The sequence below is a fragment of the Budorcas taxicolor genome, chromosome 2, assembly GCF_023091745.1.
Source record: "Budorcas taxicolor isolate Tak-1 chromosome 2, Takin1.1, whole genome shotgun sequence".
Lineage (NCBI taxonomy): Eukaryota > Metazoa > Chordata > Mammalia > Artiodactyla > Bovidae > Budorcas > Budorcas taxicolor.
The window spans coordinates 17,202,601-17,228,746 of NC_068911.1; the positions used below are offsets into that span (position 1 = coordinate 17,202,601).

The window sequence follows — 26,146 nt, forward strand, 5'->3', positions numbered from 1 at the left end:
CTTTTAAGTTTCAAAACTTGTGTGTATGTACTTACAAAGGGCATAAAGCAGTCATCCTTGTGTAACTTTCAGATCAAGAAAATAGAATATTACCAGCATCCCAGAATCCCTCTTCCCCAAAGGCTAATAATAATCACTTCTGATTATAGGGCTTCCCAGGTGGCTCAGTGGTAAAGAACCTGCCTGCTAATGCAGGAGACCCAAGAGACATGGGTTCAATCCCTGGGTCAGGAAGATCCCTTGGAGTAGGAAATGGCAACCCACTCCAGTATTCTTGCCTGGAAAATTCCGTGGACAGAGAAGCCTGGCAGGCTACAGTTGATACAGTTGATGGGGTTGGAAAGAGTCGGACGCAGCTGAGCACGCATGCATTCTGTAACATCATGGATTTGTTTTGCTCATTTTTAAAAGTTAGCATAAAACAAATAAGGTTGGATGTGTCTTGGCTTCTTTCATTCAGCTTTGTGAAACACACCCATGTTGTATGAAGCAATATTCATTCGTTTCTACTGTTACAACATCTTCCAGATGAATGAACCACAACTTATCCATCCCACTGGTGGTGGACATTGGGTTCTTTGGACTCTTTGGATATTATGAATAGTGGTATTGCGAACATTTGTGTACATTTCGTGGGGTACAAATTTCTGTTGGCTATATTGTCAAGGAGTAGAATTACAGGGTCATAAAGTATGCATGTGTTCATTTTCCAAAATGATTATACCGGTTATAGTCCCACCAGCAGCATCTCAGCAATTCCTGTCACTGTCTTTTAAACTTTAGCTGTTCTGATAGATTTGTGGCATTATATTGTTTTTAATTTACATTTCTATGATGATTAATGAGGTTGAGTACTTGCTCTGTGTATCAGCTTTTGGAGTATCCTCTTTTATAACTATTAGCCTGTTGAAAAAAGGTGAATCATTTATCTTTTCCTTACTGATTTGTAGAGGTTATTTTACGCTGAGTTCTCTGTTACCCATATTGATGATATCTTTTTCCATTTTGCGGCTTTCTTTTACACTCTCTTCATGGTGCCATTTGGTGACCATTTCCATTTATCAGTCTTTTTCTTTATGTTTAGTGTTTTCAGTAATTTTTTTCCCTACCCTGGGGTCATGAGGATGATCTATATTTTCTAGAAGCTTTATTGTTTTACCTTTTATATTTTATATCTGCCATGTAACTGAAATTTTATTGTGTGTGGAATGTGCCTTGCTTGGTTTTTAGCTGACCTCGTTTTTTTGTTCTGTGAGATCTGGGTCTTAAATCGTGTCCAGGATGGGAAGCAGTCAGGTGTGTCTGAATTCTAAATGTTCTTCATCAGTTAATCAGTGCAGTGCTTGAATAGCCTTTGGGAATTGAAACCTCTCTTCCTACCACATCAGGGCACTTGGTTTTGTTTTATTTCTTTGTCCTTTTATTACTTGAAAGTGTAGTCTCATGTGCTGACTTATCACTAATTTCTTAACCCATTGCTGTCTGAATTCTGGCTTCACCACCTGCTTAAAACAACTGGCAAGGAGTCCACTGGCCATCTTGCCAATTAGGGATAGTTCTCCAATATCCCTTCAACCATTTGCAGGTCTTGAATGTTATCCTTTATATCTCTGTTCTGACTGTGTGACCTTAGTAAAGTCTCAGCCTCCTTTCCTTCCCCTTAAAATAGTTGCGTTTTGAAATCCAGTTAGAAAAGCCCCACTAAATTAAATATGTTTGGGACAAAGCCCTTAGGGTGTGAATCTCCAGTTTCAAAGGAGGCCTGAGTACTTCTATTGTTTTGCTTTGGTCTGCTTTCATTTGGTATCTGGGACTAAATAAAAACGATAGCAGCCATACTGTGAATTAGATAGCTCCTAGGAGTTTACCCAGCAGCTTAACGTGGAGTGTTTCATTTGATCCTCTTAACACCCTGTGGGGTAGGTATTCCTTCTGCAGTTAGAGAAGTGATTGAAAATGCAAACAGCACGTTATTTGTTCTTGTTGAGAAATTCCTGGTGACGGCACTGGGTTATTAGGTTTTGGAGGTTTCCTTTTTCATATAGCGACCATCATTTGGTAAGAAGCACATCCTATGGTTTTGGTGGGTGTTCATCTTTCCCGTTTCTGTGGGAATGTTAGCTTCTTGGGTTGGACCTGTGAGGTTGGGTGTGATGGGACTGGAGTGGAGATAGAGATGGATTTTCTGTGGAGGCAGAAACTTGCTGCAGCAGCCTTTGATATATGACCAGTGATTGGCAAGTTCATGAACTTCTGCCTCAAGAACCCATCTGAAATAAACCTTGACAGCCTGAATGTGCTGAGTTCAAGTTTTTTCTAGTCTGTGCTGGTGTCGTTCACTGTAAGAATAAGTTGTGGAGGGACTCCCTGGTGGTCCAGTGGTTAAGACTCCATGCTTCCACTGCAGGGGGCCCAGGCTTTATCCCTGGTAAAGACCCCATAAGCTGCATGCTTCCGCCAAAAAGTAAAGAATCACTTGTGGAGCAGGTGTGACTTGAAGATGTGTCTTTAGTGTTCAGGAACTTATTTTGGCTCCAGAAAACTGTTGATTTATTTTAGCTAAATAGCTGGCTTTAGTTCAAGAAATATGTCTTGATTTATGGTTATTATTATTATTATTATTATTTTTTGCCAAAAAGTTACTTTAACATAGCAGATTTTCCTTTGGTTCTTTCAAATCTTCTCACAAACTTTTAAAAACCAAAAATCGTATTTTCAGATGAAATGGTACACCAAGTTGATCTATGAGGCAGACCAAAGCATTCTTTTATTTATATAAATTCATTTTGAAATTTGAATTTATAACACTTAGAAAATCTGTCAGTAAGAACAGTGAGACCATTTTGATCAACACAAACACACACACAAAAGGATTGCAGTCTTATTTTTGTCCCACATTCTGGTTATTTCTGCATTAAAAAATTGTGTAGTTTAGAATTAAGCAGCTTGCAATCCAGTAATTTTTCTTGGTTGAACTGATGTATTGGTTTGAAAAAGGAATAGAGGGCTAATGCTTATTGTGAAATTCAGACAAGAAAGTGCTTCAGATTCACAAGTGCTAGAACTGTTGAGCAGTAATTCATCACCCCACATGTCAGAGTTCAGCTGTCATTGCAGGGCTATCACCGTGACCGCAGCATGGGAGGGACAGCTGTGCCTGGCACTGCTTGAGTGTGACCCCCGTCTGCGGAGGCGTGTTTACATGTGCTGGTTGGTGTAGATGGGCTGGTGCAAGCCTGATTCAGCCTGTATAATTAGTACCAGTCCTAAAAAGTGCTGGTTCACCCACAGAAGTGGCCCAAGTTCCTCAGTCTCCTGAAAAGCCAGTTACCAAGTAGAGGCCCCTGCTAATACTACAGTTTGATACATGACACATTTGAATGTGGACTTGTTTTAAATGCAGTTTTTTAGACAAATGTCTGTTTGTTTATTCGGCTGTGATGGGTCTTACTTGCGGCAGGCGGGATCTTCCATCGTGGCGCAGACTCTCTAGTTGTGATACAAGGGCTCCAGAGCCAACGGGCTCAGTAGTCGGCGACCCAAGGGCCGGCAGCAGAATCTTAGTTCCCTGACTAGGGATCAAACCTGTGTCCCCTGCATTGCAAGGTATATTCTTGACCACTGGGCCACCAGGGAAGTTCCCTTAAAATGCAGTTTTAATGGTCAGCTCTCACTCGGGGGGTAGTGGAGAGGATATGGGGAAGGTGGGTGGAAAGGAGGAAATTAATAGACGATTAAGAAATCAGAACTGCTGTCGTCTCCTGATCATCTCATGGTAGATTAATGCCAGTGAAGATTCACAAAGGGCCTGCTAGCGCTCACCTTGTCATAGACTGGTTGGCTATGTGAGGAGTGTTGACTCAAGTTCATTGCTGTGCTTGATGTTCCTGCCTTCAGTAAGAGAAGAGGAAGTGGGTTTGGGGCTCCGCATGGAAAAGGGAGAGGAGGAGCCCTGGGGCCCCTCTCTTCTCATTCTCCGCTGGCGTGGTTCAGCTGAGAGTAGGGCTCTCTGCGGGTCTGTGGTTGGGAGGTGCTCTTATTTTGAGTCCTTGCTCTGCTTGGCTCTTAGCTACACCTTAATCTCTGTTGGCTGCTCATGTGAGATTGAGAGTTGAGGGATCATGTTTGGCTCCTGGAGTCCCTTTGAAAACCCCCAGAAATCCATGCGGCAGTTTGACTGCAGTTGTTCTGAGTCAGAATATGGCCAGTAGTCTGCTGGCTCATATTACGGTAAAGAATCCACCTGCAATGCAGGAGACCCGGGTTTGAGCCCTGGGTCAGGAACAGCCCCTGGAGAAGGGAATGGCTACCTACTCCAGTATTCTTGCCTGGAGAATTTCATGGACAGAGAAACCTGGCGGGCTACAGTCCATGGAGTCTCAAAGAGTTGGACACAACTGAGCGACTATTATTAACACACGCTATTCAGACAAGGGGCAAATATATTGTTGACGGATAGTCTATAAAGCACCCTAACCTCTCTGAATCTCTTCACTCTACCTGTTCAGTCTAAAATAAATCAGGGACTGTTAATTTGCTTTTAATATGTTTCCAGAATTAAATTTTAAATTATCGCTCCCGTTTTCCTTAGCATAAATAATTGAAAATTAATTGCATGGTAACATGAATATATACAGTATTCTAAAGCTTTGGGCACTGAGCCAAGTGGGAAATTCCCTGCAATTTTTCTGGCTTATATCATGCATCTGAAGAATGTTGACAAGATGTTTTGAGGAAGTAAATTACTATGACTGTTGAATGTGACCTGGATGGAACTGAGGAGCATAGAACTGAAAATACAGTTGCTGATTTTTTTTCAAATTCCTTTGTTAGGCATCTGAAGAAGCCTCTCTCAGGGCATTGGAAAGTCTGATGACAGAGTTTTTCCATGACTGTACAACCAATGAAAGGAAACGTGAGATAGGTAAGTGAAGTGTTGAATTCTAAGGAGTCATTTATAACGAACAGACCCCAGAGGGGAGGAAGGAGTTGGTACTCTGGACTGGTCAAGCCTAAATGTTTCCCCTTGAGTTCTGGCTTTTTTTTGCTCCAGTGCTGCTGGTCAGTGACTGGTGGGGTCTACAGACCTAGCTGCAATGGATGTCGTCAGCAGAGCCCACTTTAATCCAGAGTGATGATGTGGAAACCCCTCCTCCTGCTTTGCTCTTAATTTCAACAGTGTTGAACTTTTACAAGAAGTCTGTGACTTAATTAAAAAAAAAAAATCTCATAAAAAACATTAAAACAATCATACTTTTGGTGTGTAGAAGTCTAGCTGAAATCTTATCTAGTGCCCAGAGATCCTTTAACCGGTGTTACCTCCAGTTCTTGCTTTTTCTTTATCGCCATTGTTATTCCTCTCCTTCTGAAACTTTTGTTGAACAGAAGCTTCAAACAACAGAGAGGTGTAGGTATAATAACTTCAGGTATTCTGGGAATCTCAGCACCTTCTAGAACCTCTTTCTGAATTTTATGTTCATCTACATGCACGATATTCATTAAAGCATGCTGTACATTAGAAGGGTATTCAAGTGTGAGATCTCTGCTTCAGAGACATGCTGTACTTTGGTCCTAGAGTAGTCTTTCTCTCTGTGTCTCCAAGTCTTCACTTAACCCCTGAACTTGAAGATGAAAACTGTTTTTCCTGATCCAAACTGGCAGGCCTGCCCCTGCATGTCTGGCTGCTCTGCACTGACCTTCATTGCTTTCACTTCCTTGGAGGCCTTTTTCTGTGTCTGCAGGATTCTGTAGAGCCATTTCTCTGGCTCATGTGGCTTCTCTAAGTTATGTTAGCCAGCTAAGTGGTATGGCTGATCTCTCCCTTTGGTCCAAAGCTTGATTAGGGTTTGGATTTTCAGGTGGCCAGTCAGTAAAGCTTTGGCTGCAGCATCCTTTGAGCATCACATCAGATCCTGGGGGATGTACCTTCTTATCGCTTTTCATTTTAGATGTGATGGTCTCTTTTGGACTTCCCCTGTATATGCCTTTCTTTTCTAAGGGAGTGTGCTATAGGGAACCAGAGCATTTATCAGTGGGGGATACTGACAGAAGCTGGGCCCACTTGGATGATCAGGCATCTGGCTCAGAAGACCCACTTTGCTTGCTCCCCTAGGTTCCCTTATTACTCAGTTGTGTTGATGCAACTCCTGCTCCCGGAGTGAGCCCCTTATTAGTTTTATGCTACCAAAGTACCTTACAGTAAAAACATCGTTGGTGATTTTTACCAAAGGAGGTGAACGATCTTTCCCTTAAATCAGTCTGTTAAATATTCCAACACAAATTTCTCTGTAGTCCTGTTTTTAGCTTATAATGGACATGCTTTTGTTTTTCTCTTAAATTTCAGTTTGCAGTGCAAATGTTATTCATCTTCAGTGTTCATGCATTAAAAGTGGTATCATTTTAGCATGTTTGTATTCTAATCTGATTTTAAAGTAGTTTTAAATAACCAGATGCTACAAATGTCTAATTTGAATGCTAGCTAAAGGGAATCCGGGGGCTCAGTACCAGGCGTGCCTTAGTTCAGTTCTCTTTGTACCTAGTCTCCGTAGCTTTATTTGAGTGTGTGGGCTGGAACCACTTCTTGCTTCTTTTTTGATATCTTAGAATAAATTACAGTCTTTCCACACTAGGTGGGGGAGAGAGGGAGACCTTTTATTATAGGGGCCCCACCCATCCTCCAACAGAAATGTGTTATTAGTGCTCTAGAGACAGAGCTGATAGCAGGGAGCCTCTGGAGACAGATTGGTCATTTTTAAAAGTGGAGAAGGATGGAGCATCAAAGAGGAGCAGGGATTCGCTTGGGCTCAGACTCAGTGAGTTAGTGATAGAGTCTAGAACAGAGCCCAGAGCTCCTCATTTCCAGTCAGAGGTCATCGTCTCTGGTTGGGCTTCGCCTCTGGGGTACATGGAAGGTTTGCCCGATTATTGTAAGAAGGCACCGTGCGCTTGCTTCTCTGGGATTCGTAATGAGACTGCCCTGGTGCATTTAGCCTGAGTGGTGGGACTCTGGCAGAGCAGTGACTGTAGGATCAGGATGGGCTGCTGTGCTCGCTGCTTTTCCGGGGGCTCTCGAGAATCTCTCAGGGTCATGGCCTTTGTATTTTTACCCACTTTGTGTTACAGTTTATGACTTATGGGCAGCATGTCTGGAAGCATGGTGATAGACTCTTAATGCTGCTGTCTGTCCAGCAGCTTCAGGAGGAAGAAAACCATTTCCAAGTGATTTGAGGTAGACAGGGTTCCTGGAAACTCCCACGGTTGCTACTCTTTATTTACCGACTTCTGACTCTTTGGGTGGTGTTTTAAAATAAAACCAACTCACATGAAAGGAGTTAACCATCTTGAATTCTCTTGCATTTTTTTCCAACTCTGTATTTATAAGATTAGTCTTAATTTTTTTTTCCTACTTTTCTAGCCGTCATTGTGTGTGTGTAATTGTATGTAAGAATAGTGTTGAGTGAGTGGCGTGGATACATCTACCTTATCTATCTTTCTGTCTATCTATCTAGATGTATGTGTGTATAGCCGTACCCCAGAGGAAGTAAGTTACCAATCAGCCATCATAAGGCAAAAATGACATTCTTACAGCTATCTATCCACTCATTAGGTTAAGCACTTCAACAGTGACAGTTTCTCTGCCTAAGAAAGTGTCCATAGCTAGGTTATATATTGGTATTTAGACTCAGTGTTCATGGTCACCTTAGGTCAGAAAAATACTGTATGCTTTGTCCTTTCTATCTTGAAGAGTCAGCTGGATATTGTAGGTTTGTTTTTTTTTTTTTGGTGTCATTGTGTTGTGTGGAGAGAGGCATTTAAAAAATAATAATAAGACAACCCAGCTTTGTATTAATTTCATGTATTTTCATAGCTTTTTTGTTGCTGTTTAACTTTTCCAGAGGAACTTCTTAATAACTTTGCTCAGCAAATAGGAGCCTGGAGATTCTGCCTGTATTTTCTCTCCAGCACTAGGAATGACTATGTAATGATGTACAGTTTAACGGTTTTTGAGGTAAGTTGTCAGATACTTTTATACTATTCTGAAGAGTACTTTGTAGTCACATTGCCTTGTCCTTGGCGCTGGACTTCACTCTTGATGTGTACGTGGTTGGGAAATAAGTACAGGGACTTCTTCCCATGTGCTGCCTTTGTCAGGATTCTGTCTCCTTGACACCAGAAGGTAAGATGGGGTAAGGTTGGGAGGGCTTCTGTGGTAACATATAATTTTGTCTTCCCTGTTATTATTTAAAAGAGATAATGAAAGAAAAGCAGTTTGGGAGGAGGGGTGTTGTTACCATTATACCATCCCAACCACAGAAACCTTCATTTATGTCAGCTCTCCTCCAGTCATTGTCTTCCAGTGCATACTTTTAAAAAATGGAGTTATAAGCTCACATTGCCCATGCCACGTGCATTCGGTCCCTCCCTCCCTACACTTACCTTTATGTAATATTCCTGTAAGTGGTTGCACCTTTACTTACCAAACTGTTCTCCTGCCCCTACATTAAAGTTGTTTCTGTCATTATTTTTTAATAGAGACAATAGTGCAATAGAAAATTTTTGTACCTGCCCTTTTTTGTTTCCGTTAGATTATGTTGCCAGTTTTCCCAGAAATGAAGTTGTTGTATCATAGAATTTGAATATTTCATTATTCTCATTGCCAGATTGCTCCAAACCTTTGTTTGAAAGCAGAGTTTCTTGTTTGGGAGGTAGCTGCTGGTGCATGAAAGCCAGTTTGTTTAGTGTTAGATCGTTGTTGTTTAGTCACGAAGTTGTGTCCGACTCTTGCGACCCCGTGGAGTGTAGCCTGTCAGGCTCCTCTTTCCGTGGGATTTCCCAGGCAAGAATACTTGAGTAGGTTGCCATTTCTGTCTCCAGGGGATCTTCCCGACCCAGGGATTGAACTCCCATCTCCTGCATTGACAGGTGGATTCTTTACCACTTAGCCACCAGTAGATTGTTAACTTAAAAGATGTGTGCTTGTTTTTCAGAACCTGATCAATAAAATGTGGCTTGGGGTCCCATCTCAGGATAAGATGGAAATCCGTAGCTGCCTGCCCAAACTCCTCTTGGCTCACCACAAAACCTTACCTTACTTCATCCGGAACAAGCTCTGCAAAGTGATTGTTGACATTGGCCGTCAAGATTGGCCCATGTTCTACCATGACTTTTTTACTAACATTTTACAGGTAAGGAGATACTTAGGGAAACTTGATCTTGCAAATAATTTGTTTGTAGGAGTGATTCTTTTCTGTTTGGAAGAGGCATTTTAAGACTTCTTTAGACCTGCAGTGGCGAGGGCTCTGTGGGGTTGATTAGCTCATTCACTTAAGCTTTGTTCTCCAGATGGGTTGTACGTTGGTGCAGTTGAGAAGGTGGGGGATGGGGAACCCCAATTGCTTTGGTAACCTCTTGTGAAATTTTGTCCAGCAAATATTGGAAGCCCTGTTGGGTGCCGCTCTAGGTGTTGGGTGCCAGGATGAAGTTATAGTTAAGTGGGAAGATTGCTGTGCAAGTAATAATTACCCCACAGTATGTAACGACTGCAGTGGAGTATGCAGATTGTGGTGGTGACACGGCATTTAGACTCACGGAGGTGAGTGTTGCATTTCCAGTGTTGCTGGTAATGCGAGGTGGTGAAGTAGTAGAATGAGAGGCTGGGCTGATGGGCAGGGCCAGGGAAAGAAGGGCCTTGCTCTCGCAGGGGGCGTCGGTGTTTGATTCACAGTCCTTTCTTGAGGACTGAGGAAAAGTTTGGAAACGGGAGACAGCGTGGTCACAGTTTTATACTGGAATGGCAGTTCTAGCAACAGTGTGAACTCTGAGTGGCAGAAGGCCGAGGTAGGAATGGAGGCTAGGAAGGCTGCTGCTGGAGACATTGAGTGAGCTGAGGGGCCTGAGCCGAGCTGGGGCCTGCCTGGTGAACCTTGATGGGGAACAGAGGAGGCGGAATCGCGAGCCTTTGGGCAGGGACTGGGTTGTGGGGATGGGGGGAGGAGGAAGCTAGACTGCCTTCCAGGTTTCTGGCTCAGATGGTAGATTTTTCCAGGCCAGGGATGGAGGAAGAAGAAATGGGTTTGGATAGAAGATGGTGTGTTCAGTTTCATAGAGAATACATTTAAGATTTGTGTGTTGCTTCTGCGTCCATCAAGTGAGACATTAGGAAATGTGGATCTGGGTTCAGGATTTGGAAATCATCAGGGAATAGGTGGGACCTAAAAACCGAGGGGGAGATGCTTTCATTCTTTGACTCCTGTGATAAAGTTGGAAGTGTTTTTATATTATTGAGGCAGTCTTGGGTGTGCAAGAAATGGGTATCATGTACAGATTATAGCAATAACAATCTTTGAAAATTGATTATAGTCTCAGTGACTGCAGGTTCAGAATTTTCCTAAACAGTACCATTTTCTAATGTTTGGCTGCTTCTCCCTACAAACCATTTGAATGATACAGCAATTAAAACAACAGCAGCATCCATCTTGCTTTTCTCAGATTGCCTCTCAAAGTGGCACAGCAGTTCTTCATTCAGTACTATTTCGTTTTATATGGTGATTCATGTATCTAGAGATTTATTGCATTGATATTGTAAAGAAAATTCATGCATCTATTAAAATTTTTTTTCTGAGATTAGCATTTGTTTTATTTTTGGCTGCACTTGGTCTTTGTTGCTGCATGTAGGCTTTCTCTGGTTGCAGTGAGTGGGGCCTACTCTCTAGGTGACGATGTGTGGGCTCCTCATTGCAGTGGCTTCTCTTATTACCGAGCACGGGCTGTAGGGTGTTTGGGCTTCAGTAGTTGTGGCACATGGGCTTAGTTGCCCCACAGCATGTGGGAATCTTCCCGAAACAGGAATCGAACCTGTGTCCCCTGCGTTGGCAGGCAGATTATTAACCACTGGACCACTAGGAACGTCCAGATGCATGCATTTAGTAAACTATTTGTTGAATACCAGCCACATATCAATACTAATAACTAAGCACATCATGGGGAGATATAGTAGTGAACAAATACCCACCTTTATGGAGTTTATAATCCCAAGGGGGAGGTATCAGTAAGCAATAAGCAAATAACTTCTTTCAGGTAGTTAATAAAAGTATTGTGCAAAAACTAAATATAAGGTGAGGAGGAGGAAATATCAGCAGTATTATTTAGCGGGGATGATCCTGAAAGCCTTTTCTATGAAGCAGATATCTGAGCAGAAACCTGAGTGGAGGTGATGGAGGGAGCCATGTAGATATCCAGGGAACAGGAACAGTGTTGTAGGCAGAGGGAATAACCGTGCAAAGGACCTGAGGAGGGCAGGAGGCAGGAGCCTGGAGTTGGGGGTTAAGAGGCGAGAGGCTTGCTGGCTGGCTGACACACTTTCTCTCCAAGTTGGAAAGAACTTGTGGTTACTCTCCATGTTCTCTAAGAGGGAGCCGGGAAGTCCACGGAGATGGAAAGGATCCGGAAGGTGGGGGTCTGAGTGGTTCTCTTTGTGGGTTGGTCAGTGGTGTGTCTTGTGTGAAGCAGCAATGGAAGGTGAGGCAGACAGAGAGCTGAGTCCTGTCGGCAGCAATGAGGATGGCCTCTGGCGCGAGGCAGTGCCTGCGGGATCATTTCCTTTGATGAAGAACAGACATTACTTATCTGCCCATGAGATTTAATTAATGATTGTAAATGAGAATTTGGAAGAGCACTTTTAGGTCAGGTGCTCATGGAGATTCCAAAAGAGTAGCTGTCTTTCTCTCTTCCCCACTACCTCCCTCTTCCCACCCTTCATAAATGACTCCTTTCACTTCTTGCAGTCCTCAGGGATTCGAAACACCCCTTTGTGGAAGGGACACTGAACCAGGAGGTGGTGATTTTTGTTCCAAATCACCTTGACTTTTAGCAACTCCTGCCACTTCTGTGAGCTTCCATTTCTTTCCTTGTAAGATGTGAGAATTGGACTAAGTGTTCTTTAAAATTCTTTCCAGTTGTCTTATTCTCTGCTTATCCTTGCATGACAACCAGTCAGTGGTATGAAAGCCATGTCAAGAACCATTGGTGTTCCATTGCTGACATTTCTGATAATGATGATAAATTTCTTCAGGTATGAGTAAACAAGATCAAACTGGTTCTGGAATCAACTTCACCATTATATGATCTTCTGATTAAATCATCTGAAAGGTTGTTTTTTTTTGGCTTAGTATCCACAGGGGTCCTGAAACCAGTCCCCTGAGGATACCGAGGAACAACTGTACTTCGCTGGTTTACCATTAGTTAGCCTTCTTTGTGCCTTAATTAGCCAGACACTGTGCTCAGAGTTGACTTTTTCCTGGCAGTTGATCCAGTCCCCCGTGACAACCCCCCTTGGGCTGATCATGTTGAAGACAACTTCAGAAGAGTTGGCTTGTCCCCGTGAGGACCTCAGCGTGGCTCGGAAGGAGGAGCTGCGGAAGCTACTGCTGGACCAGGTGCAGACGGTGCTTGGGCTGCTGACAGGTGAGCGGTTGGGTGGCACCAGGAGGCAGAGTTCTGTCTGCAGACGCCGAGTGTGGCCCTGGAGCTCAGAGTTCTTGAGCTTTAGCTATTACCGAGGTGGTGCGTGAAGACAGAAAGAATGTGATGCCATAGTCCCAGCACCCAGCCCAGTGTCTGGCACATGGGAGGAACTAAAAAAAATGTTTGTAATTTATTTTCCTTTTAAAGTCTCCCCTTATTTGAACCTGACGATAGCTATGATTAATGAGATATAGACCGGGTCATGGGAAGGTGATTGAAATACTGATGACTACATTAAAAGTAAGGCAGGTAGCAGGCACTTTATTTAAGACGATTTGAATTTAAATCACTAGAAGTTGGAGGAGGAAGACGTGAACGTTTCAGATACGGAGCGGGGAAGTGAGCCCAGGTGTGGAGTTGGAGCTCAGTGCGCCAGGTTGGAGCTGTATATAGCGTTTGTTTTGTCATCTGGTCTGTTGTACTAGAGCCTCGTGATGATGAGCGAAGAGTAGCAGCAACTCCAAAGCAAACTGCAGAATGAGAGAGGATGGCAAGGAAGAGAATGGAGCCCCTGTGTCTCGAGGGCAGCAGGGCGGAGGCCGTGCCTGCTGAGCTACTGGTGGAGCTGCAGGTTCTGAGACACCCGAGGCTCTGGGCTGTGCCAGGCAGCGAGGCCAGGCCACGCTGCTGGAGAAAATAGTGTAGGGAAGGGAAGGGTTTTATCTCCAGCTCTTTGACCGAGGCTGCTTTTTGGATGTCTAGGAACTTTTTTTTTTTTTCGGCATGTGTTAACAGAAGTGCTTAGCATGTGGTGGGCACTTAAAATTGGTTGTCAGAGTGCTTGATTAAAAAGTAAACTTGTCACTCCTCCCCTACCCCCCCGCCCCCTCATCCTTCCCCAAATCTCTAGGAGGAAACCCAGACCTCAGAACATTTATTTATTCAAATCATATTTATTGACACCCTCAATTAGATGTTAAATTTCTAAAGTTAGGGACCATGTCTGATATCTGTGTCCTACTTGTGTGGACATTGACATTTTTTGAATCAAGATGTCATTCATGTATCATGAAGTCTACCATTTTAAAGTGTAGCAAGCAGCTCAGTGATTTTGAATAGAGTCACAAGGCTGAACGACTAGCACACTGTCTAGAACATTTTCGTCACCCCCAACCCTGTCACCTCTCAATGGATTTTCCTATTTAGACTTTTCATAAAAATGGAACCATAGAATACATGATTTTTAATGTCTGGCTTCTTTTGCTTAGCATGATATATTCAGAGTTTTCCATGTCGTAATATTAAATATTTTGAGAACAAAATATTTTTGAAAGCTTTTATGATCTTGTTATGTACCAGGTTCTGTAAGGAGATACGAAGAGTGCTGAAACATAGTCCCTGCCCTCTTGTACTGTGTACTCTACTAGGGGAGAAGGATAATGTGCTAAGAGTTAGGGTAGTCATGTTTCATGTGCAGGCAAAACTGAGCAGGGAAGACTTCTTGGAGGAGGTGACAACTGAGTAAAATTCTGACAGATAGGTAGCTGTTAGTCTGGTGAAAGGTCAGGTTGGATTGGAAGGAGGAGAGCAGGTCAGATATTGAGAAGGAGGTCACATGAGGAAGGAGCAGCTAGCAGTGCAGTGTGATGAAGCCTGTGCGTGGGGTGCAGGTGAAGCCAGATTTGGAGAGCAAAGGCCCATGCCGAGATTGCGTGGGATGGTACTTATGTCTGGTGAGGAACGTGAGAAGATTGGTGGCAGCTTTGTGGGAGAGAATACACTGAGTTTGGAATATCCAAGTGGTGGTGTTCAGAAAAAGCAGCTGGAGAGAGAGACAGATTTTTAAATACTGATGTTGGATCAAAGATATCAATACATTGTTTTTCTAAATCTGACTTTTATATGTTGGGTTTTATTTCTCTGTTCAACTCAGTTTCTCCTTTCTTGGTAGGTATCTTGGAGACTGTCTGGGACAAACACAGCGTGACTGCTGCCACCCCACCACCATCCCCAACCTCAGGAGAAAGCGGTATGGCCTGCAGCACACACGTGCTCCTCTCTTAACTGCACTCGGGGTCTCAGCAGGGTAACAAACGTTTATCTGTGCCGTATACAGATGTAGATTCTTCCTTAATCTATTTTTGGCCTCTCTGCCTTTGTCTTCTGAGTAGCTGTCTTTCTTACTTCTTAGTTCCTTATAAGTACTTTCTAATATAATATTCTAAACAACATAGTTTGTTTTTTCTTGCCCATCAGGGAGATGGACTTTCAGCTTATGACTGCTGTCCCTCCTGGCTTTTTCTTTTTCCTTTTTCTTAAATTCCTTGGCTGTCTTGTTCTGCTGAGGTTGGCATGAACCTGTGGGCGTGACAGGTCTGCTTTGCAGGCCTGCAGGGGTCAGGTCATAGGAAGTGGGTGGCAGCCTGAAGGAGCTGAAGTGAGCCTGTGAAGTGTTTTCTTCTCCATGGGCTCAGGGAAAAGTCATGTTGCTCTGGGTGGACTGGGGACCAGTGTGCAGAGATCAGCACACCTTACTTCAGTTCAGATCCATTTGATAAAGTGTGGACGTATTTGCACTGCCCATTAACTAGTTTACTGGTGGCTTAGTATTGTCCCTGGAGAAGGCAATGGCACCTCACTCCAGTACTCTTGCCTGGAAAATCCCATGGATGGAGGAGCCTGGTGGGCTGCAGTCCGTGGGGTCGCTAGGAGTTGGACACGACTGAGCAACTTCACTTCTACTTTTCACTTTCATGCATTGGAGAAGGAAATGGCAGCCCACTCCAGTGTTCTTGCCTGGAGAATCCCAGGGACGGGGGAGCCTGGTGGGCTGCCGTCTCTGGGGTCGCACAGAGTCAGACACGATTGAGGCGACTTAGCAGCAGCAGCAGCATTGTCCGCAGTATTAATATCTGTTTCAAAAGTCAGAGTGCAGTTCACCTAAAAATGGCTCTTTTCAAGGATGGATGGAAAGAGGAAATTGTGTCTGAGCAGGAACTTTTAGTTTCTAAACGGCTTCTGTTTACACCAAGTGATCACAAATGCTTTTCAAGTAGAGTACATCCTGTGAAGTGGTGCACACTTCTTCCTCTACTGTAAAGGCTGATGTGGCTAATGAGAAATGTTTCCTCATCTTTCTCTTCTACCTCGGGAAATAGGCTGTTGAAATTGGACAGCTCTGAGCTCCAACGGTTTCATGTAGCCTGTTGTTAATATGTGGAAGTTGAAATTCTTGCAGTTACTGTAGAATTGAAAATATATTGAGGTTGAATTGAAAATGTAATTGAAGTTCTGAGGACTGCTCACAGTTTACTAATTTATTCCAATTCTATTTATCATACCTGGATTAAAAACTGTTAGAGTCTTTTGTCATACTTCTTAGATAAAAACTGTTACAGAGTTCTAGAGGATATTAGAAGCCTACAAGAAATTGAATTTTATTTTTATTTGGTGGCAAACCTTCATTTTCAAAGTGGATATCTGAGGTGACTTAGCAGATTTATATTTTGAAATATTAAATGATTAAAGAAATTGCAAAGTTGGAGAGATTTGATTTTATGAATAGATACCTTGAAATCTCTTGCAATTTGGCTGATCTTAAAATTTGACCTTTTGGGAATTCCCTGGCAGTCCAGTGGTTAGGATTCTGCTCTCACTGCGGAGGACCCAGGTTCAACCCCTGCTTGGGGAACTAAGATCTGATAAGTCTCGAGGTGCGGCAAAAAATAAAATCTCATTTCAGTAGTAATTTGTTAAAGTCAGTTCTTTAGATGGTTGAATACTAGCTTAGTGTCATGATTAAGAGAACAGCAGCAGTTTAGTAAAACTTGTTGTTTTCCAGTACCAAAAGCTGTGAGTTTTAGTTGACTTCTTTCAGGTACATATTCTGAGCTAACTCAGTTTATACTTTGATAGACTTATTTTCTGGAGGTCAGGTTGGGTGATATTAGATAATACAAATAATAAATGCTTGCCTAGGTTTTGTTCAGGCTTCCCTGGTGGCTCAGAGGTTAAAGCGTCTGCCTCCAATGCGGGAGACCTGGGTTCGATCTCTGGGTTGGGAAGATCCCCTGGAGAAGGAAATGGCAATCCACTCCAGTATTCTTGCCTGGAGAATCCCATGGATGGAGAAGCCTAGTAGGTTACCGTCCATGGGGGTCGCAAAGAGTTGGACATGACTGAGTGACTTCACCTTCACCTAGGTTTTGTTTATGAGGTTAGGTGAAATAAAATAAGAACTCAGTTAACATTTCCATATAAATAAAACCTTAAAATATGATGCATACTTTTTGAGAGTTGCCTCTTAGGAACTACTACAATTTTTGAAGTTTTGAATTTTAGTATTTGAGACAAAGCAAAATAATTGAGACTAGTGGGAGGATGGACCAAGGAGTTAAGTAAACTTTTAAGCTGGCACACTTCCTCTTCAAGGGAAAAAAAAAAAGAATTACATGTTCACTTGTTAACTCTTTTTCTCTTTATGACAGTTGCAGGTGAAGTCATCAGGTCTTGCTTCACTGTTTGGGCAATACTGATGATTTAATCAACTTCTGTTTTGCTCAACTGCCTTTGTGCCCTTAAGACCCAGTTAAGTGGTAAAACTTTTAGAAAATTCTTTAGCTCTCTTGACTATCAGTTCAGTTTTATGAAGGAAATTCCTTCTGAGAAACTGTGAGGCCCAGTGAGTAGACCAGATAATTCCTAAACACACACTGTGTGCAGTCCCTGCCAGACTCTCACTGCCCTGCCCAGCTGCCCATCAGACTTGGCCCTGTGAGCTTTTGGTCTCTTTTTTCATATACTTTCTTGTAATATCATTTTCTGTCTGATCATTTTGAAAGAGTAAAACCCAGGGACTAGTCCCTGCAACAACTACTCTTAACAGTCTGGAGGTAGAAAAAGTTTTGACGAGTATATGTAGCTAATTTCTCAGAGTAGTTCCCCCAAATTGTTGACTCATCTCCTAAACTCACTTCACCAGGCCATAATCCTGTGAAGTCAATAGTGGTTTTATATCTCATTTACTAAAAAGGAAGCTGGGGTTCATGGTGGTGGGGGGTAACTTGCCAGAGGTCACATCACCAGTGGAGGGTTGCAGTGACGTGAACCATCATTCCAAGTTGAGGTGTGCTGTCTCCTGAGTTTGCTGTCTCAGTCACTCTCGGCACTTCTGCCCGCCGCCTCATTCCCCGGTGGAGTCCTGGCTCTGACGCTTACTCAGTTTACCTTCTCTGCCCTCGGATGTCCTCGTAGAAGAGCGCCTGTGCTCTGGGGAGTGAGGGAGGGGAGGTGGGTGTGCCCCATCTGCGTGCTGCGGGTCAGCTTCCTTCTGCACTCGTGCAGCCTCAGCCCTCTCCCTTAGGTACTGTCCTCTTGTCCTCGCTTGGGGGTGGGGAGGAAGTGGCCGAAATGGAATTACATAAATACTGTAGTTTTGAACTAGCTTTGATTGTTCTGTAGTAAAAATTAAGAGGCCATATTGTCCTTGCCCACATGGTGTTTAGTTTTAAATACGTGTGTTCAGTCATGACTAAGTTGCTTCAGTCATGTCCGACTCTGTGCGACCCTATGGACTGTAGCCCGCCAGGCTCCTCTGCCTATGGGGATTCTCCAGGCAAGAATACTGGAGTGGGTTGCCGTGCCCTCCTCCAGGGGATCTTCCTGACCCAGGGATTGAAGCCAGGTCTCTTTTGTCTTCCGCATTGGCAGACGTGTTCTTTACTGCGGGAGCCACTTGGGAAGCCCAGTTTTAAATATAGACTTGGACATAGACTGTTGATGGAAAGGTTTTAGGTAAATGTGTTAGAGAGCCTGAATTGATTGCGAGCAGTTTACACCTTCCTGTTTTTTTTTTCCCCAAACTCTTTACAAGTTGCACAGGTTCATGCACTTACGTATCTTCTCACCTGTAGAAAAAATGGGACTTGTTATCACAACTCTTGAGATCTTGTTTCCTCCTCCCAAGGGTTTCTTGAAAAGAGTTCCTCCCCATTTTACTGGACTGAGGCTACAGTTAGGTCAGAGGTTCTCTGTTGGGGTGGTTTTGCCCTGCAGGGGATATTTGGCATTGTGGAGAATTTTTTTTTTTTTTTTTTAAGAAAAAGAGCATTACTGGGATCTGGTGAGTGGAGGCCAGGGATGCTGGTAAATATCCTACAATACATAGAACAACAATTAGTCAACCTCAGATGTGAGTAGTGCTGAGGCTGAGAAACACCTAGTAAAGGTAGAACAGAATAGAAAACATGTGGAATTTCAGTAAGGAAGAAAATGAAGAAGCTGAGGAGATCTTTTCATAAAAGCCCATTTACGAGTGTTCCAACCATGTCTGAGGTACTCCCAAATTAGTAAATGCCCCAGAGTAGCTCACATACTACTTTGGGCCTGAGTGCCTGTTGCTGCTGGTGCCTGGCCCATTTCAGGGATGATGAGGTCACTGACATGTTTTTGTATAATCAAGGAGGTAGCTTGTTAAAGGAGAAGGCAATGGCACCCCACTCCAGTACTCTTGCCTGGAAAATCCTATGGACTGAGGAGCCTGGTAGGCTGCAGTCCATGGGGTCGCAAAGAGTCGGACACGACTAAGCGACTTCACTTTCACTTTTCACTTTCATGCATTGGAGAAGGAAATGGCAACCCACTCCAGTGTTCTTGCCTGGAGAATCCCAGGGACGGGGGAGCCTGGTGGGCTGCCGTCTATGGGGTCGCACAGAGTCGGACACGACTGAAGTGACTTAGTAGCAGCAGCAGCAGCAGCAGCTTGTTAAAGCTCTTAGCTTTGCTTTGGAAATACTGCGGCATGAAGCAGGGTGTCTGTTCTGTGGGGACTCTTACACTGGGATTCAAGTAACAGTTTTGTTAAAAACTCTTCTTTGATTTACTAAAATTCCCCTGAAGATTGAGAGTTGAGTAAAATATTTTTATCGAGAAACATTAAAAGGTACTTGGTTTGAGAGGGGAGAAGAATCAGAGATCACCCTGTATCATTATCAGTAGGTTGTATTTTATTTACCTTTGCATAATCCTGTTCAGTCTTTGTCCTTGTGCCGATATCTTTTCTATAGTTTCGGTCATGGTGGACACACACTATTTTACATATGACTTTAGATCTTCGGTACTTTTCTGTATTTGAACATTAGTTTTCTGACTGTTCATTTTTCCTGGCTGCATAATCTTTCCTGACCTGGCTTCTGGTAAGGAGCATAGGCTTTGTGTATACTAAGACCCAAAGCCTTAGTTTTAGCTAGACCCTGGTTTTAGTTTCAACTCTGCCTCTGACTAGCTGAGGAACATGGGGGAAATGCCTAGTTTATCTGTGTTTTAGTTATTCTAAATCCCCCTGGAAATCCCACTGTGGAAAAATTCTGAACTGAAGAAAAGGGCTGCCTTTTTTGTTTTGAAAGCCAGGATTTCTTTCTTTTCCATACGGTTCAAGAGGCTTTAAAAAAGGTCCAGGGTCCCAAAGATGTCTGGGTGTAATTAAGATCATACTGAGGTGGTGTTGATTGGTTCCCCCATTGCGAAAGCCTCAGTTTGATCCTGGTTGATAAATGCTCTGATAATTTTAAGAGTTGGGTAATGGGTGATTTCCTCTGACTTTGGGCTGTTCCATGATCCATGTTCCATGTTCCATGATGAAAGAAGCAATACCAGAAATAGTCATTGATAGAGAATAGGTTGTGTGACTTAGGTGGATAGCTGCCACAGCAATCAAAATAATTAATCCAGTAACAAACTGAAATGTTTGCAGAGTCTTCTTGAATATCCTTCTGCATTATTCTCTGAGGCCAGGTTTTCTGATTATCAGCTTGGGTAGCTGAGATCATGATGAGTCTCATCTGGTATCAGATGCAGCTCTTTCAGAACAGAAACCAGCAAACACCTTTCAGGATAGATGCCAGGGGACAACTGTTTAATCTGGTTTTAACAATGGAAATTAAAGTCCTTATTAATAAATCACAAAAGCCTCATTTTAATGGCTGAGGAGATTGAGGCTGAGAAAGGTTAACTACTTTGTTCATATTAATCCAACATTAATATAAGGTGGCAGGTCTCAGTAGGTCTGGGGACCCCCAGAGGTCACCCCCACACCCTTTCAGGTCCCAGAGGTCAACCATGTGTTCATAAAAATTGCTAAGACATGGTTTGTCATTTTTATTCTCACTCTCATGAGTGTACTGAAAAACAAGTGCATTCAGATCCTACACTGCAGTTAACCTTTAAGAAACTGGTACTTTTCAAATTTTGTTATTAGAATAGCTGCCATTATCTGAAAAGGCCACTAAAATACTTACTCCCTTTCAGTTTTATTATCTGTAAAGCTGGGTTCTCTTCATATATGTCAGTAAAACAACAGATTGAGTACAGAAGCAGATGAGAAAATCTGTCTTCTTTCAAAAGTGTGTTAGTCACTCAGTTGTATCTGACTCTTTGCGACCCAGTGGACTGTAGCCTGCCAGGTTTGTCTGTCCATGGAATTCTCCAGTCAAGCATACTGGAATGGGTAGCCATTCCCTTCTCCAGGGGATCTTCCCGACCCAGGCTCAAACTCTTATCTCCTTTATTGCAGGCAGACTCTTTACTTATCTGAGTCACCAGGGAAGCGCCTCATTTTCTTTTAAGCCACACAGTAAAGAGAGTTCCAGAAATGCAAAGGCAGTGCTATTCTTCACATTAACGTTTTGTAGGGCAAAATATCTTTTTCATTTATAAATGTTATTTATGATAACGTAAATAGGCTTAATTATTATTAAATGAATTAAATATTTGAACAATTTCCAGTTTTAATTTCTAATGACAAATATCAATAGAAATAACCAATATAAACATGTTTTTGGTGTCTTCAATGATTTTTAAGAGTGTAAAGACTTCTAAGACCCCAAAATATGAAAACTGCTGCTAAGGTTAAAAAAATATTTAAAATGTAAAAATTTATCTAGTATTCCACCTTCCAGAAATAGCATTATTTCAGACCTTTCTTTCTACTTAGGTATAAAGGTAGAGTAAGCTGAATAAAAGGACAAAATAGCATCATAACACATATATTTATTTTTTAAAGAAAAGCTGTTTATTTTTTATTTTTTGGCTGCTGGGTCTTCATTGTTAAGCTCCAACTTCATCTCGTTGTGCTCGGGCTTCTCATTCTCGTGGCTTCCTTGTTGCGGAGCATGGGCTCCAGGGCGCACAAGCTTCACTAGTTGCGGCTCACGTGCTTAGTTACTCTGCAGCATGTGGAATCTTCCTGGACCAGGGAGCGAACCCTTGTTCCTTGCATTGGCAGGTGGATACTCAACCACTGGACCACCAGGGAAGTCCTATTTTTATTTTTTTATAAAGACTATTAAATTTGAGTTTTACTTGAATTTAACAGAAAGTACTAAATGGAAGTAATTGCTGACCGTAAGATACTTTTTCCACAAGGAATATTAGTTTGTAACAGATATCTCCAAGGATAAGAAAAGAAAGGTTATGAAAACAAATTTCTGACTACATATTTTAATTTTAGTCCATATATTTTGAGACTTAATGCTTGTGGAAGATGAGAAAGTTAGCTAGCAGGGCTTTCTATTATTCTCCCGTTTGTTCGGTCTTGATTCTGTATTTAATTCAGTCCTTGCATTAGCCCCTTTGCCACAGCTTCTCCATTCCGTAATTCTTCATTTCTATTTATCTCTTTATGTACAGGGTTTCTTGTTCATTATTCTCCCTAAGAATTTGTGGGCAATATATTATTTGAATTTTTGCATGTTTGAAAAAATGTCACCTTTCTTTATACTCAAAGAGACCTTTGGGCTTGAGTCATTCTTTGCCCCAGAACTTGCGACAGTGCACCACTGTTTTTCGGCTTTGAATGTTACGGTGAAGTCTGACTTCAGGGTTTTCTTCTTTGTGTAGGTGCTTTTGCTGCCTTCATTCCTTCTTTATTCCTAAAGTTTTTGTATTGATTACTCCTTATTTTTTTTCTTGGGGCAGAATAAGCCCTTTTATTTTATAGTCTCATCTTTATTTCAGAAAGACTTCTTGTTATAGTTACTGAATGTCTTTTTTTTTTGTCTTTTTAAAATTGTTTTATAGTCATCTCCCCACCCCCAGTTTCATTTTGTGTGATTTCCTTTGGTGTTTAGTTCAGGGCTCTTTAAAACTAATGAGCAAGCATAAGAATCACCTGGAGAGCTTGTACAGGCGCAGCTTCCTGACCCTTTTAGCTTCTGGTTCAGTGGGAGTGAGTGGCACCTGAACGTTGGTATCTCTGACCAGCTCCCAGGTTATGTTGATGCAGGTCCACAGACCTCACCTTGACTAGCCCAGTAGTTTCACATTTTGGTCCTCGGGCCTGTTTATTCTCTCTCTTTCTAAATTGAGATATTTAATATAACTGACATGTAACACTGTTAGTGTTAGTTTCTGGTGCATAACATAATAGTTTATGTATATTTTGCAGAATGATCACCACATTCTGATCTATCAACAGTAAATTTATTAACATCCATTACCACACATAGTTACAAATACTTTTCTTGGGGTGAAAACTTGTTTTATACTCCCAGCAGCATTCAAATGCTGTATTGTAAACTATATTGTACATCACATCCCCTCCCCAGGGCTTATTTATCTTATAGCTGGAAGTTTGTACCTTTTTAATGCTCTCAGCCTGTTTGACCCACCCTCAGCTTTGGTACTCTTAAGGATTATTGAGGTCCTCAAAGAGCTTTATGAGTTTTATCTGTTGATATCAAAACTGAGAAAATTTAGAAATATCCTTTTTTGGGAGGTGTCATTTTATTTCTCCTCATATAATTCATCTTGGTTTTATAGTGTATTGTTGTAGTAGTACTACTGTTATATTTGTGCACATTTCAGAACAGTATAAGATTTTATGACGGCTCTCCATTGTGGCCACAGGCTTTCTCTGGTTGCGGTGAGAGGGAATAGAGTCTCTGGTTGCCGTGCATGAGCGTTTTTTGTTTTGGCACGAGGGCTTCCCTGGTTGTGGAGCATGAGCTCTAGAGTTCACGGGCTCAGCAGCTGTGGCCCTCGGGTTCTTTGTGGTTATGTAGCCTTAGTTGCCCCGAGGCATGGGGTATTTTAGTTTCCTGACCAGGGCTTGAACCCATGTCCCCTGCATTCTTTTTTTATTGGAATATAGTCGATTTACATATTAATTCTTTTAAAAGTAACTGTACTGAACTCAGTACATATAAACAAATAATATATCTTAATGAAAAAATAACTTTCCAAAGCAATCAGAAATTTTTACTTAGAGTGGAGTTATTTTATAGTTTGTAAATCTCTAACATGTAGCTTAATGATAGATAGCTTTTGCTTTTTCTTGCTTGTGGAACGTAGCCTCTGGAGAGCTCTGTTTTACACTTGAGAGATAATAAAAATGAGAGGGGAAAATAGCATTTTAAAAAAAATATTGTGAATTTGTGAACCTCCAAAGGGAGTTCCTGGGGACTGTTAGGGGTCCCCGGACCAAACTTTGAGAACTTCTGCTTTGCACTAATGCTTCGTTTTTTTGTTTTTTAAGGAGAATTCTTTCTTAAGTTCGTTTGTAAGAGATTTGATGGCGTGTATCTTAAAGTCTTTTGTATTTCAGGTGACTTACTGAGTAACCTGTTGCAGAGTCCTAGTTCAGCCAAACTGTTGAATCAGCCAATCCCCATTCTTGATGCGGAGAGTGAGTATATCTGTTCCCTGGCGTTGGAGTGCCTGGCCCATCTCTTCAGTTGGATTCCTCTGTCTGCCAGCATCACCCCGTCCCTCCTTACCACCATCTTCCACTTTGCGCGCTTTGGCTGTGACATCCGGGCCAGAAAGATGGCATCAGTTAACGGCAGCAGCCAGAACTGTGTGTTGGGTCAAGAGCGAGGCCGGTTGGGGGTCCTGGCCATGTCCTGCATCAATGAACTCATGTCCAAGAACTGTGTGCCTATGGAATTCGAGGAGTACTTACTGCGTATGTTCCAGCAGACTTTCTACCTCCTGCAGAAAATCACCAAGGATAACAATGCCCACACAGTGAAGAGCAGGCTAGAAGAACTCGATGAGAGGTAATGAAAACAGGTGTGGCTTCGGCTGTGCCCCAGAACGGGCCTTGACTGTTGATCACGTTGTGCTGCCTAGTGTCCGTAATCCTCTTTGGTTTCAGAACCTGGGGCTCCTGATGAGGAACGGAGAGGTAGGTATGTGCCAGTAAGTCTGAGCTTAGCCAGGAGGGCTCGGGTGGTTAAGGGAAATAAGTTGAGGAGGAAAAGCGATTGTACGTTGTACAGGTTGGTTGTCTTCTTTGCCCGTCCATCTCCTGTCCTCCCTTCCTCCCTCGTCCGCCCTCTTCCTCACTCTTTGCCTGCAGGTCTGAGGTGGTGCAGGAGCGGGGACCGCTGCTCAGGCAGAGCCAAGCACAGGAGAGGAGGCCCGTGGAGGTACAGGAGTTACACTCGCCTTTCCTCGCTTGGTGTTGCTTGTTGGTTCTCACTGTTTGACTTTTCCCAAATGAACGTCGTGCAGTGTATAGGAATGTTGTCACTATTGTAAGTTTTATGCCGCTGGCAAGGTTTCCGCAGAAGAGAGGGGAGATGTTCATGTGAGCAGACATCTGTGTTTCTTGGTTACTGTCCTCTTGAAAGCAGCCTAAAGTCACTTCGCCTGTCTTTGTTAAGGACTCAGATGACTCCACAGTGAGCTGAGGCACAGTCTCATTGTTTATTTCCCTTAGAGATGATGTCGTTTATGAATCTTACAGTGTTCATTAATGTGATGCTACTGCTGTGTAAAAACAGGGGAAGATTGGAAGCTTATATATCAAGAACATTATGTTGACCGTTCAGAAAGTTTCAAGCAGATAAATTGTATTGAATTAGTAAATATTTCTAGATTGCCTGGGAGCAAAAGTCATTAGTATTTCAATCAGTTTTCCTTGGTTTGTTTTTGTTGTTCTATACAGAATTAAGCCGTTTCCTTTTCCTTAGAGTAAGCAGCGGGATATAAAGTCAAGTGCCTAAAGTCAAGACGGTTCTAGTCTTTTTTAAATTTAGCGAGTTTGACAAGTTTTTCTAAAGTTGAAAAAAATTGGTATGTAAGATTATTTTGGTTTGGTTCATTGTGAACAAGCTTTCTGTGAAATTTTCTTTGTATATTCACAAAGGAACTCATAATCTGATATGGTAATATGTGGGTTTATTTTGCATTATTTGATAATGGCTTTCTATCTGAATTCAAAGGTATCAGCTTTCAAACACACAACTGTATATGTTTATATCCTTTGTAGCTTTGGTTAAGTAAGGGTGTATCTTCGTATGGTTAAAAAAACCCAACAGTTAACCTAGCAGCTTACACCAAGCATCAAATAGATACCAGTTGTTTTGACTTTTACTTGTAGTCTAATGTCTGTTACGGCTTACATTTGGGTGGTATAAAAATGTCGTCATGGATGATGTATACTGATTTTATCACATGTAACTTTTGTGCTCTTGGTTTTATATTTTAATCCTATGCTTCCTCTTGCCCTGTGAAAGCTGAGAGGTGCCTGGAAGCAGAAAGGTGACATGAACAATACTGTGTGCTTGCTTCCTGGCTCTTGGGTCCCTTCCCCCTAATTCTAAACAGCTAAGTCCTTTCTCAGTTGTTTAGGAGCTACTTAACCCCAGGTTTCTTGCCTCTCTTCTCCTGCTTTTTTTTCTAA

General features: G+C 42.4%; 1 protein-coding gene across 4 annotated transcripts in view; it reads left to right on the forward strand.

The window, feature by feature from the left end:
* The window catches only part of XPO6 (exportin 6), a 107,604-nt gene that overhangs the window by 32,480 nt on the left and 48,978 nt on the right, over window positions 1-26,146 (forward strand). For 2 of the 4 annotated variants that reach the window (XM_052636379.1, XM_052636378.1), the window contains exons 2-9: window positions 4,834-4,924; window positions 7,896-8,008; window positions 8,988-9,185; window positions 12,303-12,462; window positions 14,414-14,491; window positions 24,062-24,515; window positions 24,818-24,887; window positions 25,980-26,004. In XM_052636379.1, coding sequence (XP_052492339.1) covers window positions 4,834-4,924; window positions 7,896-8,008; window positions 8,988-9,185; window positions 12,303-12,462; window positions 14,414-14,491; window positions 24,062-24,515; window positions 24,818-24,887; window positions 25,980-26,004 — 1,189 coding nt within the window. The remainder of the gene's footprint in view (window positions 1-4,833; window positions 4,925-7,895; window positions 8,009-8,987; window positions 9,186-12,302; window positions 12,463-14,413; window positions 14,492-24,061; window positions 24,516-24,817; window positions 24,888-25,979; window positions 26,005-26,146) is intronic. The other 2 variants (XM_052636381.1, XM_052636380.1) reach the window with 1 other exon arrangement.